Source organism: Colletotrichum fioriniae (assembly GCF_027942845.1).
Source record: "Colletotrichum fioriniae strain IMI 355084 chromosome Unknown scaffold_2, whole genome shotgun sequence".
NCBI classification, from domain to species: domain Eukaryota; kingdom Fungi; phylum Ascomycota; class Sordariomycetes; order Glomerellales; family Glomerellaceae; genus Colletotrichum; species Colletotrichum fioriniae.
The window spans coordinates 838,624-853,824 of record NW_027076838.1 but is presented as its reverse complement, the minus strand read 5'-3'; the positions used below and the strand labels follow the sequence as shown (position 1 = coordinate 853,824).

At 52.2% G+C, this 15,201-nt stretch overlaps 1 protein-coding gene across 1 annotated transcript; it reads left to right on the top strand.

The window, feature by feature from the left end:
• Positions 1-7,895: 7,895 nt before the first annotated feature.
• On the top strand, positions 7,896-9,503 carry N0V96_002059 (uncharacterized protein; the record flags this gene model as incomplete). Its single annotated transcript, XM_065756422.1, has 5 exons — positions 7,896-8,018; positions 8,088-8,254; positions 8,309-8,496; positions 8,569-9,119; positions 9,171-9,503. 5 exons carry the CDS (start codon positions 7,896-7,898, stop codon positions 9,501-9,503), a joined length of 1,362 nt encoding a protein of 453 aa, XP_065614791.1.
• Between the last annotated feature and the right edge of the window lie 5,698 nt (positions 9,504-15,201).

The window sequence follows — 15,201 nt, the reverse complement described above, 5'->3', positions numbered from 1 at the left end:
AAACGTACTTCTAGTGTGTCTGACCCGAGGCAGGATGCTAAGAGTCGGAGACATAGTTACCTTTCCGGCCGTTGGATGAGCGGTCATCAAAGCATTTCCATAAAGTACACAAACATCCAGTGTCACTAAAGGTACATCCGGCACTGCTAACACCCGAAATTACTTCGCGAATATGTGCTGCGGATATATAGTATCAAAGGAGAACCGCGGTTGTAAAAGCCCGGGTTGTGCGGATAGAAGGAGGCGTACTACGTAGTTTCCAGATGCTGGTGTAAATATAGCGTTGGCTGACTTCCATAATGACGAGAAACAACTGGAAGCCATTGTGCACAAGAAGGCAACTTCAGATAGGTCGTGTTGCGAAAGCCCTGTCTGTTGAAATTCAAAGCCTTCTTACCTCCTGATGTTGAAGGTTAACAAACGAGGCCAAACATCCCACGGGCCTTACCCAGGGACTCGGTACCATGTGTAACACACCCAGAACATGTTCGAGAGACACAGTCTCGGCATTTTTGCGAAAGGGAAAGAGCTTCGGGATGGAACGTGATCCTTGCTGTCGCGCAGCAGGCCCGTTTGGCGGAGAAGTGGCCCCTCTGAGGAAGATCCTTCACTGTATCCTCTTCACTTAGCTTCACTGATGAGAGGTCGTGTCCAAGGGACCAAGGGGTTTTGGGGACAGTTCAAGTGTGGCATTTCCAGCTTTTCTCGTCTTCTGTTAAGAGTCAACGGGGGGCGCGGCCAGCGATGAGAAGGGCGCCATGACTAGGCTTGTCGAGCCGACAAGTGCCATGAATGTGACAGGCGGCATTACAGGGGTGGTAACGCACAAGTCCAGATTCTAATTAATGATTACTATGCAGAAGATACTGCTAATACTCCTGCTGTGTATTGGACGGTTCAGTTCGAACCCCTCATTTAGCCGTCATGGGGTGGCGGAACCCAGGCACACAGCAGAACACTTCAGGGGATGCTTCCAGCGCGTCCTGAGATACCACAAGTGACGACCATCGTGACTGCTTTCTTTCATGTACCCCGAAGATAGGAACAGGATTTCGGTCGTATTGCGCTAGCATTGTCGCTCTGCCCAGTGGGTTGGTTTGAACTTGAGACGGGATTGGCATCCTTCGCGGGGAATGCTAACCAATATAGCTGCGTTCCTTTGTGCCAGTAGCATCCTCCACATCCATCCCGACGACTCAGCAAAGATCGATCCTGACATAGACAAGGAACCGGAAGGAAGCAGTTCTACAAGGCGAAGGAGTGTGTTTCGGCAAAGGCACCCGAGCATGGCAATGACCATACCGACACAATTGCGGCAAGGGCTTTGGTTGCGGATGGTGCCGGAGGAGGCACGTTATATGTAGCTATCCTCACGCGCGAATGTGTCCGTAAACAGCTACCCGGTGAAACATCCGTGTATAGCAAATGCCGTGGTTCGTGGCGACCTGAACGAGGCAGCTGAGCGACCCCCACAGGACTTTCTCGGGCCTTGTTCGTCTCCTCCCTCGGTCAAGATGGTTTTGGTCTAGCCCTTGACCACCCTTGAACGCTATTACAACACTCTCCAACTTCTCCAGGGCCCTTACGGCCGAAACAATCACTATGATCTCCGGGGCTAGACTACAGAAGTCGCGCTACGATGCTCGAGATGTCACGTCGGCGCCCGCCCGCCGACCTGATCTGATGTCTCTGGACTGCAGGACGCAGTCTGACGGTGAGCAGCACGTAGTGAGACCAAGAAAACGTGTCCCATCTTCGTGGACAGGAGGGCACACCGAGGACCCTCCGAGATCTCCCCCGAGCCTTCGTAGTGCTCACATCTCATATTTACAATAGGGGCTTCAGCCAGGTCTCCCCGATCCGTTAACCTCTGCGTCACCGTCTCGGCTCTTCTGCCCCCCTTGTTAGTTTATACTTCAAATCAGACATTCATCTCGCCTTGGCACGCGAGATAAGCAACAGGTATTTGTCCACTTTCCAAGGGGGGGCCCAGAGGGCGGGATCCCGTATGTCTTCGAGCTTGGACTCCCATGTCTCCATATGGAAGCGGATTCGGTATAGCAGAGTGGCGCTCCCCCTTACACAATTATCCAAATAGAAACAGAAATGTCATGACGGAGCGTTAGAGTCAAAACGTCGACCGCTGTTTAAGGTTTCGACTAGTTTCTCGATCGTGACATTTCTGATCCGGAATAACAAAGACAGCCGATCACGTCGTTTCCCCCTCCCCAAAACTTGGGCTAACGGGCCGCGCCGAAACCACCGCCCTGGCGGAATAAAGGACTCGAGCCGGTGCAAAGCCCTGGGATTGCTTTTCCATCCATTCCAACGGGTGTGGCTTGGCCGTTTGCAGAGGAATCGCGTCTCGCGGATCTGGCCTCGTCCGAACGCCTCGCGCCCCTGTGTCCCTTTCGTCAATCCCAATCTCGAGCCAGGCCCCCTATGATCCCACCGACAGCTGTTTTTTGGTACAAGACATACCTACAGCAATGACTCGGACCGCTCACCGAGCTTCCTATTTCAAGCCGGCCCAGTGTTATCTCAATGGAACATCGACTGGCGGCCAGTAGCCTTCTCAACGGTCCACTTCGTTGTGATGTAAGCGGAGAGGTGCAAATTCTGCCTTCACACGGGGAGCCTATTGACGGTAGGAATATATGACCTATGTCTCGTCCATTGATCCCCCACAACTTGCCACGTCGTACAATGTCACACAACGTACGGACAACGGATGGGTCGTAAGTCCCACCTCGCAGGCTCGCGGCGCAGCGGGCATGGCAATAAGCGCCCGAACGGGAACGTAGCAGTGACGATCTACTTTCTTTTTGGGAAAAATGCCCAGGAATGGCAACGGCAGAAAGGAGTCGGCGTTGACGTCTTCGAAAACCTATCCATACTTTCATTGTCAAAGGCTGCCGACTCTGGCATGGGCTCCTCAACTCAACAACGGAAAACCCCGTGTCGGCGACTGGGTTCACACTCACTAGTCTGCCACCCCTGGGTCTCCATGCCCTCACAAGATCCTTCTTTCCCACCCTATTCACTTGAAAGCGGGATACTTTTTTCGCGACTGGCCGAATCTTTTCGATAGTCTCACTCAAACCCCGGTTGCTGGTGAAGCCTACCTTAGTCTCACCTTAGTCCGACTCTGTAGTCGCGTAAACTCCCCTTTGGAAAACTTTGAGTGGTTGTGAGTCTGCTTTTACTGGATTTCTTGATCCGGACCTCGTCTCGCGGTCTCCCTGGCAGGCCACGACTGGCCAAAGCTCATCCCGAGAGCCATGCCGATGGGCTTCCCAACGTCTCTTAGATGTACCTCGAGTTACAGTTCCGGTTTTAGTTGGATAAAGAAGCGATTTGCGTAGTAAGACGTTCTCTACTGTAATGGAATCCACTCGTTCCACTGGAAATCTTACCCTTTGTATCGGCCAGCAGCCTCAACCGCCCACAGCCAATTCAACTCCTCGCCGCACCCATCCACGACGCTCACAAAGTCCCTAATGATAAGTATCTAGTGGTCAAGCTGTGCAAAAACGGGGTAAGTTGGCTTATACCCGGTCTTGGCCGGTGGAGCTCTGTTGGCTGTACCATGTCTCCTTGGCCTTGGAAGGCGTGGCGGATATTCCGGACACTTTCCCCGTGGGATTGTAGATACGCACGTCTGATAACTTGCATACTCAGATCTTCGATCCATGTAGGCGAAATATTCATCACTGTAGGTATATCAAGGAAGGCACTGTACCATTGCCGGCCGGATAACTTGATGGCGAGCAGGGGAGACCGTCAGGCTTGGGCCTAATGTACCATCAAGCCATTGCGCGAACATGATTCGAGGACACATTCCTATGGTGTGAGAGTTTGGCTAAACCCCTTGAGTCAAATAAGGTAAGTATATGGATTCAAGGTTACTAAGGGAGTAAAACATGAAAGCGTCCAAAAACAGTTCAAGTTGCGGTGTATGTCATTCCATTCGCTCTGACCGGCTTCACTCTTGTGTTATCATACGATTCGTAACCGTTTTGCGTTGGGCGGTCATCGTCCTGCAACCTTTGGTCCGATCCTGCAAGTCATTTTCGACGAGGGCTGCATGAAGCGCTCCTTAATCCAGATAGTTAACGTTGTCGTCAGCCAACCACGTTGTAACAGTGCCTCACCGGGATAGCCAAGACTGCCGGTCTACCCAGTCATCCTCCATCATCAGTCTGAGGGGATCCTTGCCGACTCCAGTTATAAATAAGAAAGGAATTTTCGGCCCTCGTGCTCGTGGTCGGATGGTTCGTGTCGACATTTTTTTGAATCACACCTTTACCAACCATTTCCAGCTGCGTTTCAAACACAACCACCGGACAAAGCAGCAACTCACGAGCGCCATTGCGAGGACGACTGCAAGAAACGCAATCATCAAGCGAGGGCGGCTGCCCTCACCGTCCCCTAGGACAGCCTGACTGGCTGGGTTGCCGACCAAGGTTGCCAGACTCACAACAGCATAGCAGCAGCCAATGTAAGTACCACTGTCTTGCGGGTCGCAGAGTCGTCCGAGACATGTAGCAGCCGTCGACACAAAGCTACCGGTACCGAATCCAAGACAAAAGGCGACGGCATAGAGCGTAGGCGCGGACGTGTCTCCGAACGCTAGCCACAACACAAGCATGACCGCCTCTGTGAATATTGTCATGAGTATGGTCACATTGAAAGGCCCTAATTTATCGGTGAAATATCCAGGAACGATTCTGCCGAAGGAAGACCCCCTGAGAAAACATGAGCTGAAGAACCAAGCGTCGGCCCTAAGATCCCGCGTCGATCAAGGGTGGTGAACTTACACACTGAAGACAAGGGTCAAGTAGAATACATCGCCCAGCTTGACTATTCTGGCATACGTGGGTAGCAGACCCCACGCTACGAACAGCACCAACTCGAAGCCTGCCATCACATTGCATTAGGGCTACTGATACTCGATGAAGTTGGTGTGGTACAACTGCCATACCGCATACGCTGAAGGTGAAGAGGACAAACTTCCAACGCCTGAAGCAGGCAAAGTCCCACATCTTTCCTTTGCGAGCCTTGAGTACTCTGGGCCTCGTCAAGGCGCATCCGAGGGATAAAAAGGCGCAAATTATGGCAAAGTGGATGAGACTTGCTGTCGTCCACTCGAAGTTCTTGGTGGTGAACCGAAGCACCACAGAGAAGATCACGCCACCCAGTCCTCCACCCATGGTGCAAATGCCCATGGCCAGTCCCTTCTTGTCGTCAAACCAATGATTAATAACGGCTAGCGCAGTGGTGGTCAAAGCCGCTACGTCCGTAACGTTAGGATAATTCTTGACAGTTACGCTTTACCCGAGATGGACAAAGAACCTACCTGCACCTATACCAGCAGCACAGAAGCAGACCATGAATTGCCAGTACTGACTGCTGAAGGCGACCCCCAAGAAGGCCGCGCTGTACACAATGGCTGCGGGGGTCACGAGCCATCGGGGCCCAAACGTATCAAACAGGATGCCGAAGGGGCCGCAAAGTAGAACAGATAGAAACCCAAAGATGGATATAATCCAGGATACTTCCGTGTTAGACCATGGAGCAAGCTGATTTTCCTTCCAATACACCTGAAAGATGCCCACGGTCGTCATTAGACCGAATGTCGGGATCATGAACGCCATTGATCCCACAAGAACAGACCAAGCCCTCCATCCACGGTCTACAGGCTCTCTTGATAGCACCTTGACCTGGTCGTTAGAGGCATGATGTACCGTCGAAGGCTGCTGAGTTTGGGGCAACGTCGGGCGGCGGATTATGGCAGCGGGGCTGGAGTGAGAAACGGGTCGGAGCGGCGGCAGTCTGCACAAATGGACGTAAGTCAGGTCAGTCAGGTCCGCTAGAAGAAGCAAGGAAGAGAGCTGAGGGGTCCATGAACATGCCCTATGCCTGTTTTATGGCGGAGTGACGGCATGCCACACGCCCTAGAGCGTGTGGGTTTCCTCGACATCCACGTTTGGACTGGCCGCTACCTGAGACACTGATGATGTACGCTGATCGAGCTGACTTGGTCTAGACACGTCCATGGCTGTGTTAGGTACTTGATAATATCTGGTGATTCTTTTTCTGTTTTCTTCAGAGAGAGATGACAACAGTAGGTACACCAGTCTAGCACACAGGCTTCATGAAGGTTGGATCAAGGGTAACGGGCTTCTTTAACACTACCCTTAGCCGTACCAGCTCTTTCTTTGTAAGCTGTAAACCAACATAGCTACGGACAAAACCCGGACACTTTCCGCTTGATTTCACTCAGACCAAGCTTCGGAGTGCAATTTACTGTTGGCGTAAGTCCGGCAACTCCAAGGCTAGATCAGCGGAACGCCCAGGCAAGGGCCCACACCTGGTCCAACCGAACATTTCTTGTAGTTTAGAAGTATCACAGGAGACTTATCCTTGACTCGTTGAAAGAGGTTGTTGGTTTATCCCGTGCAACGCAACTGGACTTATGCTGTTAGACAAAGACCAGTATCATAGCCTGGTGTACTTGGTCAGGACATTCGTTTCGAGTGCATGCCATACGGAAGTCGGTGTGCAACAACAGCAGCTCAGCCGGCATTGCATTGTCTTGGGTTTGTGGAGAGTCTCTAGGGCCCCAACCGCTGGCTCTCGAGGGATTTTCTCGGGAGGTGAGATGCTAGACAAAGGACTAATATGCGTGACCAGACACTCGGTAGCTAATAGGAAGTCAGCGTTTGACGATGAGGGAGAGTGGACTAAGCCAGGATATATGCAAATGCAGCTCGATTTGGATATTGCTCAGATGAATGCGTGTATAAGCGTGATTTCATCGGCATATCACTTGCGCGAGACGTGGCAACAATACAAGGTTGTGGTGGTACCTCTCGCCTCAAGCGCCGCGGGGAAGTGTAGTAAGGGGTTGCCGCCGTTGTGCCTCGAGCTACTGTGACTGAACGCACAGCTAGACTGCCACCCTGCATAGCAACTTCCTAGTAGTCATCGGAATAAAAGCCGTTAGTAAAAGGTACTCCGAGTTACGGCGAAGCATAGGAAGGTTACACAAGACGAGGTTGTGTTGCGCTTTCCGAGAAGTCATAGCAAACAGTCTGCTCATTCTTGGGTACAGTACCTACCTTCCGAGTCGCCTTTAGATGGCTGAACAGAAAGTTCACCAAAAGAAGGAGGACCTGGCCGTGACTTTCCGTTGAGCTGGTAGATACTCATTCCGTTGAAGGAAAGTTCTCCGTGTAACCTGTTTGCTGAAGGCCGATCTTGGTGTTTGCCTTCCGCCCCCTGCCACACTGTTGGTTCTTCACCAACGGTTATGAACGGCGGTAGATCTAAACGCCTTCTGTCCTTTCCAATCTGGCCATATGTCGAGGCGATTCTTGCAGGAGTGAAATATGGCAACACCTCCACTACCTCCCCCTCCTCCATCCCATCCTGCATCGGGATATCTCTCTCAGAGATTCCTTATCTGATGATTACAACACCTTTTTCCTCCTCTCAGTTCCGACTCGATGCATGGAACTTCCACCAACGCGCCATTCAACAACCTCCCGTGCTGACGGTAGTCATACGACAAAACGCTGGCGGTGATAACCCGCATATTGGCCAAGCCTAGCTTATTTCAACCGTCTCGTAACGGCCTTCAGCTAGGCACGGCCGAAGATTTCCGCAACGCCCACGGAACGACGACCGTTCCCTGGACCTTTGGCTACCCAAGGTGCCCCGAAGACTAGGAAATCTTGAGCATCACAATGTTGTCGTCCAGTATGCCGGTTCGGGCAGCGGCTCGTTTTATCCGGGCAACACAGCATGGCCAAGGAACTCGCTGGATTGCCACTCCATCTCGTTTACAGGCAGCTCAAGCTGCAGCCTCTGAAACGGTGGTCGAAGAACCAATGTACCACGATCATGTTGCAGACGTATCAACATTAGATCGAGGCAGACGGGACGAGTTCTGGCGCAAGATCCCTTGGTGGCAAGACGTATCAACAGAGGACTTCCTGAGTTATCGTTGGAGCGTAAGTTGACAGGTTTCTCCCTTCTCAATTATGTTTCCTGTTGCATTCTGACACCACCCCCGTGTGCAGAGTAGGAACATGGTCGAGAGACTTCCGAAGCTGCGAGGCTTTCTTGATGCGACCTTGCCCGAGTACATCCCTGTCCGTGGTCCCAGCAGTGATATAGAGCCTCGAGAGAAGCTGGTCAACGACGTCCTCGCAGGAATCAAGAAGGCAACCATGTCTGTTCGGCTTACGTGGGTTGAATAGTAGTCGATATCAAGTGAAGGTGCTAATTCGATTTGCCACAGCCCGTATGTCCTGAGCCGTATCGACTGGACTGACCCTCGCAACGATCCCATTTTTCGCCAGTTCATCCCGACTCAGTCGTCGATGGTACCCGATCATCCCCGACTGACGCTTGATTCTTTGCACGAAGAGGCCGACTCTCCAGTGCCTGGGCTCGTCCATCGGTACCCAGACAAGGCTTTGTTTCTCCGTAAGCTCAACCAACAGACACATGCCAAGCACGGCCATCCTTGATGTATTGGCTAACATCATCTTCCCGAAGCCGTGTCCGTCTGTCCGACATACTGCATGTTCTGCACTCGCTCCTATGCAGTGGGTGCCAACACCGAAACCGTCGACAAGCATTCGTTCAAGCCCATCCTTGCCAGATGGGAGAAGGTGTTCCAGTACATCGAGAATACACCGAATCTGCAGGACATTGTAGTCTCCGGAGGCGACTCATACTACTTGGCGCCTCATCAAATCGAACTGATTGGTGACAAACTGATCTCGATGCCCAACATACGTCGCTTCCGGTTTGCCTCAAAGGGACTTGCCGTCTGCCCGACTCGGATTCTTGATCCTAACGACACTTGGGTAGATGCCCTTGTCTCCGTGTCCAACAAGGCGAGGAGGGCTGGCAAGGCGGTGGCGCTGCACACCCACTTCAACCACCCCAACGAGATCTCCTGGATTAGTGAGGAGGCCAGCCAGAAGCTCTTTGAAGCCGGGGTCGTGGTACGGAACCAGACCGTGCTACTACGCGGGGTCAACGATGATGTTGGCACCATGTCTATGCTCATTCGCAAGTTGGCGAATAACAACATTCTTCCGGTACGTAGCCCCCTCCCCAACGGGCCTTTTGTGCGGCGCTGACTGGACCAGTACTATGTCTATCAGTGTGACATGGTCAAGATGGTAGAGCACTTGCGAACGCCTCTGCAAACGATTCTTAACTTGGAGTCTAAGATCAGGGGTACGATCGCTGGATTTGTGATGCCGCAGTTTGTAGTGGATCTCCCTGGAGGCGGTGGCAAGCGCTTGGCGAGTACTCATAGATCGTACGACCGCAAGACGGGTATATCAACGTATGTGGCGCCTGCAGTGACGGGTCGTGACAAGGAAAACAAGGTGTATGAGTACTACGACCCCGTCGACTCTCTTCTCGAGAGCCAACCAACCGATTTTCTGGACGGGGCGTCCCGACACACTGGTTGAGTCCGGTCTAGATTCTGCGAGTCGGCTCAACATAACTTCCGAGACTCTGAACATGCCGGCCATCTGGAATAGCTATCAGCTCGGCAACGACATCTTACAATTAGGAAAGGGGTGGCATACGCGAGATACGGATGAGGGGCCTTGCCAACAGCCTGGCGGGATTATGGCGTTCCCTTCCTTGTTCATACAACGTATCAAACCCCGGCACCAGACCCAATGGCCGTTCTAGTCTTGAACTGCATGGCTGGTAACTGCTGCCGTTGGTTGTCGTTACAAAGAAGGCAGCGATCGGTTGCAGACCGCGTGTGGGCTTATGTAATGCCAGTGTGGTCACCGTGTGTGACGAGAGACGGATGTTGACGGTTGAAAGGTGGAAGTTTTTCTGATGGAAGAGGTTTGAACTATCTCATACGTCTATATATAAAGAGCAGAGTGCCCAGAGCTGGTCTGGAAGTCTCATGTTGTGAAACCTTGATCTCGTTCCATGCGGACGTTTTGCTCCTGTGTAGAAAGGAACGGCCCGGTGCGATGACAGTCATATCATGCGCTCCTGAAGTCTGACCTGAACTGAGCCGGACACAGTGTCTAGAGAGAGAAGGGGAAAAAAGATGTTTGCTTGCCAGGGGTCTCACACCCTCTCGGTCTAAGCTGTTGTTTGGCGGCTGAAGGCTGCCAAGGGAAGATTTCCTAATAGGACGTCGAGCATATGCTGTTGGTTTGTTCTGCAGCCTCACTGCCATGATGGGTAACCGGTATGATGAAAGAGGGGTAAAGTGTTGCGACTTCATATCAGATGGGTAGAAGAGCAGAAAAGACCTGCACGGAAGTCTGGATATCAGCTGTCTTTTGTTCAGAGATGTTTCTCAAGCAAGTGAGCAGCAGAAGAAACAACAGTAATGTTCGAGGAGTAGTACTACGTAACTCCTATAGCGTATCGCGACATCCTCATGTCTTGGGAACCTTTAATACACCACTACAGAACGAGGCTGTTTTTCCATATCCTAGTAGACAACTTTGATTCGTTTGCTGTTTGAGTATACGAAACCGCCTGCTGGAATGTCACTCCCTCTCCGGCTACATGCCTAACACTCAAGACCAGCCCACACGGTGACAGACTGAGAGACAAACAGAGACAACGTCAACGAATGACGTGCAGCTCCCCTTCCATCCTACCGGACCCGGAATCAAATTCAAAGCAATGGAGTAATAACGCAATTTCGTTGGTCGGCCGGGGTTGTCGTACGAATAGTAACGTCTGGTCGCAGCGCGTGGAATTGCCACCCTGCCCCCCCGAACTCGCAAGCCTGAAAGAGCCTCGAGGAGGAGAAGTCGCGAAATGAGATTCCTCTCGGGACTTTGTTCTCACTCACCTGACGTTTATTTCCGTCTTCTTGTTTCCCAGAAGATTGGTTTCCGTGGTTCGTCAACCGTTCCCCCCCAAAAGAAGATTTGTGTCCCATGTCTGGTGTAACATTCCCGGAGGCTATGAGAAAAAGGCGGGGGTGGTTCGTTCGGGTTTGGCTGGAAATGAGGTTAAGATTGGCTTTTCTCCGTCTTCACTTATCGTGCTCGTAGCGACGTTGCATTGGCATACTTCTGGAAGCCTGGCTTTGTTCATAAGGATGATGGGTAACGGGGAGGTCATTGCACAAAGTGCAATGCTCGCGGGATACGTTTCGCACGACACACATGCGCCGCTAATCCGGGACTGTACCATGGCGAGCGCGACAAACACCTTATTTTTGCCGTTTTGCCGAGGGCGACGTTGGATCTTTGTCGGTTTCTGGCCTCTGTCTGGCTGCAACAATCTAGGCTGGAGCTCGGCCGTTGAGCGAATTGGACCAGTCGCATGCATCTTGGAAGACGAAGACGGCAATATCGGCGCGTGGCGGCGAGCTAAGAAGGAGGAGGGAAGCAGAAAAGATCCCGAACGTTTTCGTGTGAGAGTAGCAGTGGCTTGACAACGAACGGGGAAGACGACAAGCCACATTGAAACTTGACTCAGTTTCGTCGATAACTTCACCTCTTTCAGATTGCTGTCCAATCCATTTATCTGACCAGCGGGCACTTTTTTGACTTCAATATTCCGAGCCCACAGGAAAAGAGGCCCAATTGCCTTTTTAGAACGAACGATGCCCCTTTTAAGAACGGAGAGAAGCTTATTTCGAAAGAAAAAAAAAGGCTGAAGCTGCGCTCAAGCCCTCGTACGACCAGACATCACAATGACTCGCCATCCATTACTTTCTCTCCCCAATGTGACGGGAGAGTACGGAGTACAGTATTCGTACAGAGAATAGAGACGCGTGTGAGTCAAGCGCTAATTACCTTCGTGTACGAGTCTTCTTCCGCGTCGAGGCGTCATGGTAAAGAACTTTGGGTGGACGGGAGGCACTCTCGCACAAGGCGGGTTTCGACTCGTAAGGACAAACCCATGGGACAAACTTCGAAGCTTGATGGGAGGGCCATGGGAGAAAAACGAGAGCCGGCGGTGAAGAATGGCCCTCATTACGCAATTGCTTTTCTGTCAGAGTCGCGAAACGTGCCGCATGCGCGTAACAGGTGTGAAGAAGCAAAGAAGCACACGTCAAGAGGCAGGGAAGAAGCCGTGTAGAAGAAGCAGTTCGCTGGACTTCGAAAGGCCCGCCGGCACAGACTGTCAGACAGACACACACCAAGGAAACCCCCTTCCCTCGACCGCCCCGGAGCCAGTCAAGTAGGTCGTCATTCAAGTTGTGCCGACGACCCTGCTTGAAGGACCCTGCTTGCCAGCGAGGGCATGTTTGCTTGTTTTTTCGGGCTTCATCGACAAGCGAGGCATGCGGTGAGACCCTCCCCCTCGGGCATTCCGTCGGTGCGGGAGACCCGAAGTTGGAGAAAATAGCGGAACGGGTGGGCAACGAGGGGGGAAGAGGAATCGTTCCTCTTTGAATCGAGTGCCAATCGATCAGATGAGTTGACATGATCCTCAGTGGGTATTCTGGAAGATGCCGAACCTGCGGTGTGGACATTACGAATCTTTGTCAGTTCCTCTGTCGTTGTACCAACAATTGATGAACAGACAGGTTTCGACCACGAAAGCGGTCAAGCGTTTCTTTCGTCGCCAAGGTCCAGACTCGCCTCTGGTCTCCCCTTCACGCTAAGAATTTCTGCAGGGACTGAGGGAGGCCAGCCATGGAGAGATGAGGCTCCGGTCAATGATGACCTACGAATAACCTAGTAACCCAATTATCGACAATTAGATGCTGAAACGGAGAACCCAGGAAGCGAATAGGTCCCGCGATTCTCTGGGGGTCTAGCGCTGTGGAGGTCTGGAGGAGCCTAGAAAGAAGAAGAGAGCTGGGATGAGGACAGGAAGGGGGTCCCATCGGGTCTTTCGGCTCTCTCTTGCGCGCGGAAACATGGGCGAGGAATAAAGCGATGTTTTGATTTTTATGTGTGTTTCGTGATCACGGACGAAGCGACAACGTGTTTGTCAAAGGATGGACCCGAGAGACGACCTATGGAGAAAGCATACTATCGGTACGGAGTACTCGTACGGGGGCCATGGCTGTAGGCAGAGGAAGAAAAAGACTTCCAGAAACGGGAAGAAAAAGGAGTCAAATTGATGAATGGACAGGGAGACGTTGACTCGTTCTCGGCCGAGGGGCCCCGCCAATCTTCACAATCCGAGTCGTGCGTGGCCGTTGCGAACCCCGGGGCCAGGTTGTAAATTGGTGTTTCAACGAAGAGAAAACCTGCTCGATATTCGTGGTAAGAAACCCTCCATATTTAGCTCTCGATTATCCTGGACCCTCTCTGCTCATCTTGAAATGCTAGGATCGTGAAGAGCACAGTAGGCGTTTGCACCGATGACGATGATGTGCAAAGATTGACGATACTCGAGATAAGTCTTGTCTCCAGACAGCTGGAACGCGAGGGGATGTTCGTAGCTGCATAAAAGCTAATCACGGGCCTCCACTGTTTCGGGAATCGGCGTCGTAATGGGCGTGGGGTTCTCTTTGTCTCCTTGATCGCGAAGGGTTCGCGGTTCAAAATTGCATACCAGTGGGCTCCAGCAACTTTATGCTATCCCATTTGGTATATTCCCACTTCCACCTTATGCGTGGGGCTTCTCAACGGTTCGTCCGGTTTGCTGCTGAGCCTGCTGGCCATGTCCCGTTTGGGATGAGCCAGAGCAATAAGATCTGCGATATAGCTATCCTATTTCGTCCCAAAAAGCCCCCCGAGTCAATACTCAACGGCGGGACGAAGGCAGAAAAGGCAAAAAAAGAAGGGACGATTCATGAGCCAGAATGGAGGCGTTCAGTTGACGTGAAAAGTGGAATCGGGGATCGCACAGGCGGAAGAGTCAAGCGACTCACGGATGGGGTTGCACCGGCAATGAAAGTATAGGGTCCCTATGATTGCTTATTCAAGGGCAGGACTGGCGTCGTCATGACCTCTCTCGAGTCTCTGCCACCGTTGCTGAAGTGCCGAATTCCGTCGGATGGTGGAAATAGGGGCGCACATCCTTTGGGCGAGGTATTGCAACTTGCAAGTTTTGTATCCCTCCAGACTCCAGTTCTCTATTACTCCGTACCCGTATGGCTCCTCCCCTCGTGGAGTTGTGCCCGGCGTGTCGGTGTGACTGTGACCTCAGAGCCCCAGAATGAGGTGCCGATCGGTACGCAGGAGAGAAAGGGAAGGTTTCATTGCGTCCGTATTTCCCGGAGGAACCCTCCCCAGGGAGTAGGGTTACTTTCTTGCTAAGGTGCTCCCCTTTTTCTCTATGGACCTCGTCACATCACTCCATAACATGCGGGCTCTATAACGGCAACGCGCAACGCCTACTGGCACAGCCGCGTCGAGCATGAATGAATTCTGTAAGCGCTCATAGCTGACAATCACATAATGTCCTTAGCACATAATCTACCTGAGCGGCGGCCGTTGACCCCGTTAGGCGTTGCCACGTAAAGGCAAGCATCTGACAACTGACGATGACATTTGTGACCAAACACAGCAAGGGGGTCACAGCCATTCAACGGCTCGTAGTGTGGGGGCCGCGATAATCGAGAGAGAAAGGCTAGAAGCTTAGATTCAAGCAACCACGCAGCCTTGTTGAACGAAACGCCACGAGAGTGCCCTCTGCTGACGGTTCATCTCGGACTCTCGAGAGCTTGCCTTCGTACGTCCGTAGGCTCGTCCAGTGCAGTGCGGCTGGTCTGGGCTTTCCCCCTTAAGGTCATACTCATCTTTCCTAGCTCAAGCGTCCAACGTCGCGCAAGGCCTGCCTCGAATAGATTGCAGGCTCTCTGCTGTGTTTTTTTTCCTCCGGTTTCGTAATCTCACGACAGGGAAAGAGATGCGAGAGTGGAAGAAGAGAAAAGCAAGAACTTTCTGTGCTCCCGAACTAGTCGCAAAAAGGGCTGAGGTTCAGGTTCTGATCAGTGCTTCCGCTACGCAAACCAAGGTTGTCCCCTCCGCGACGTCGGTGAAACCGTGAAACAAAAATACACGATGCTTTTCTCTGATTTCGTGTTTCTTTGCTATACTGTGGAGCTCTACCTTGGGTATTCATGCTTGATAGGGCTCTGTGGACAGACTACGGAGTATACGACCATGTCCAATGATCGCCCGTCAGCAGGTAAATAATAGGGACGCCGATGGTGGGATTAACCCGTTCTCGAGACTTCCGACAGTTGTCGTGTAACTTTCCAGC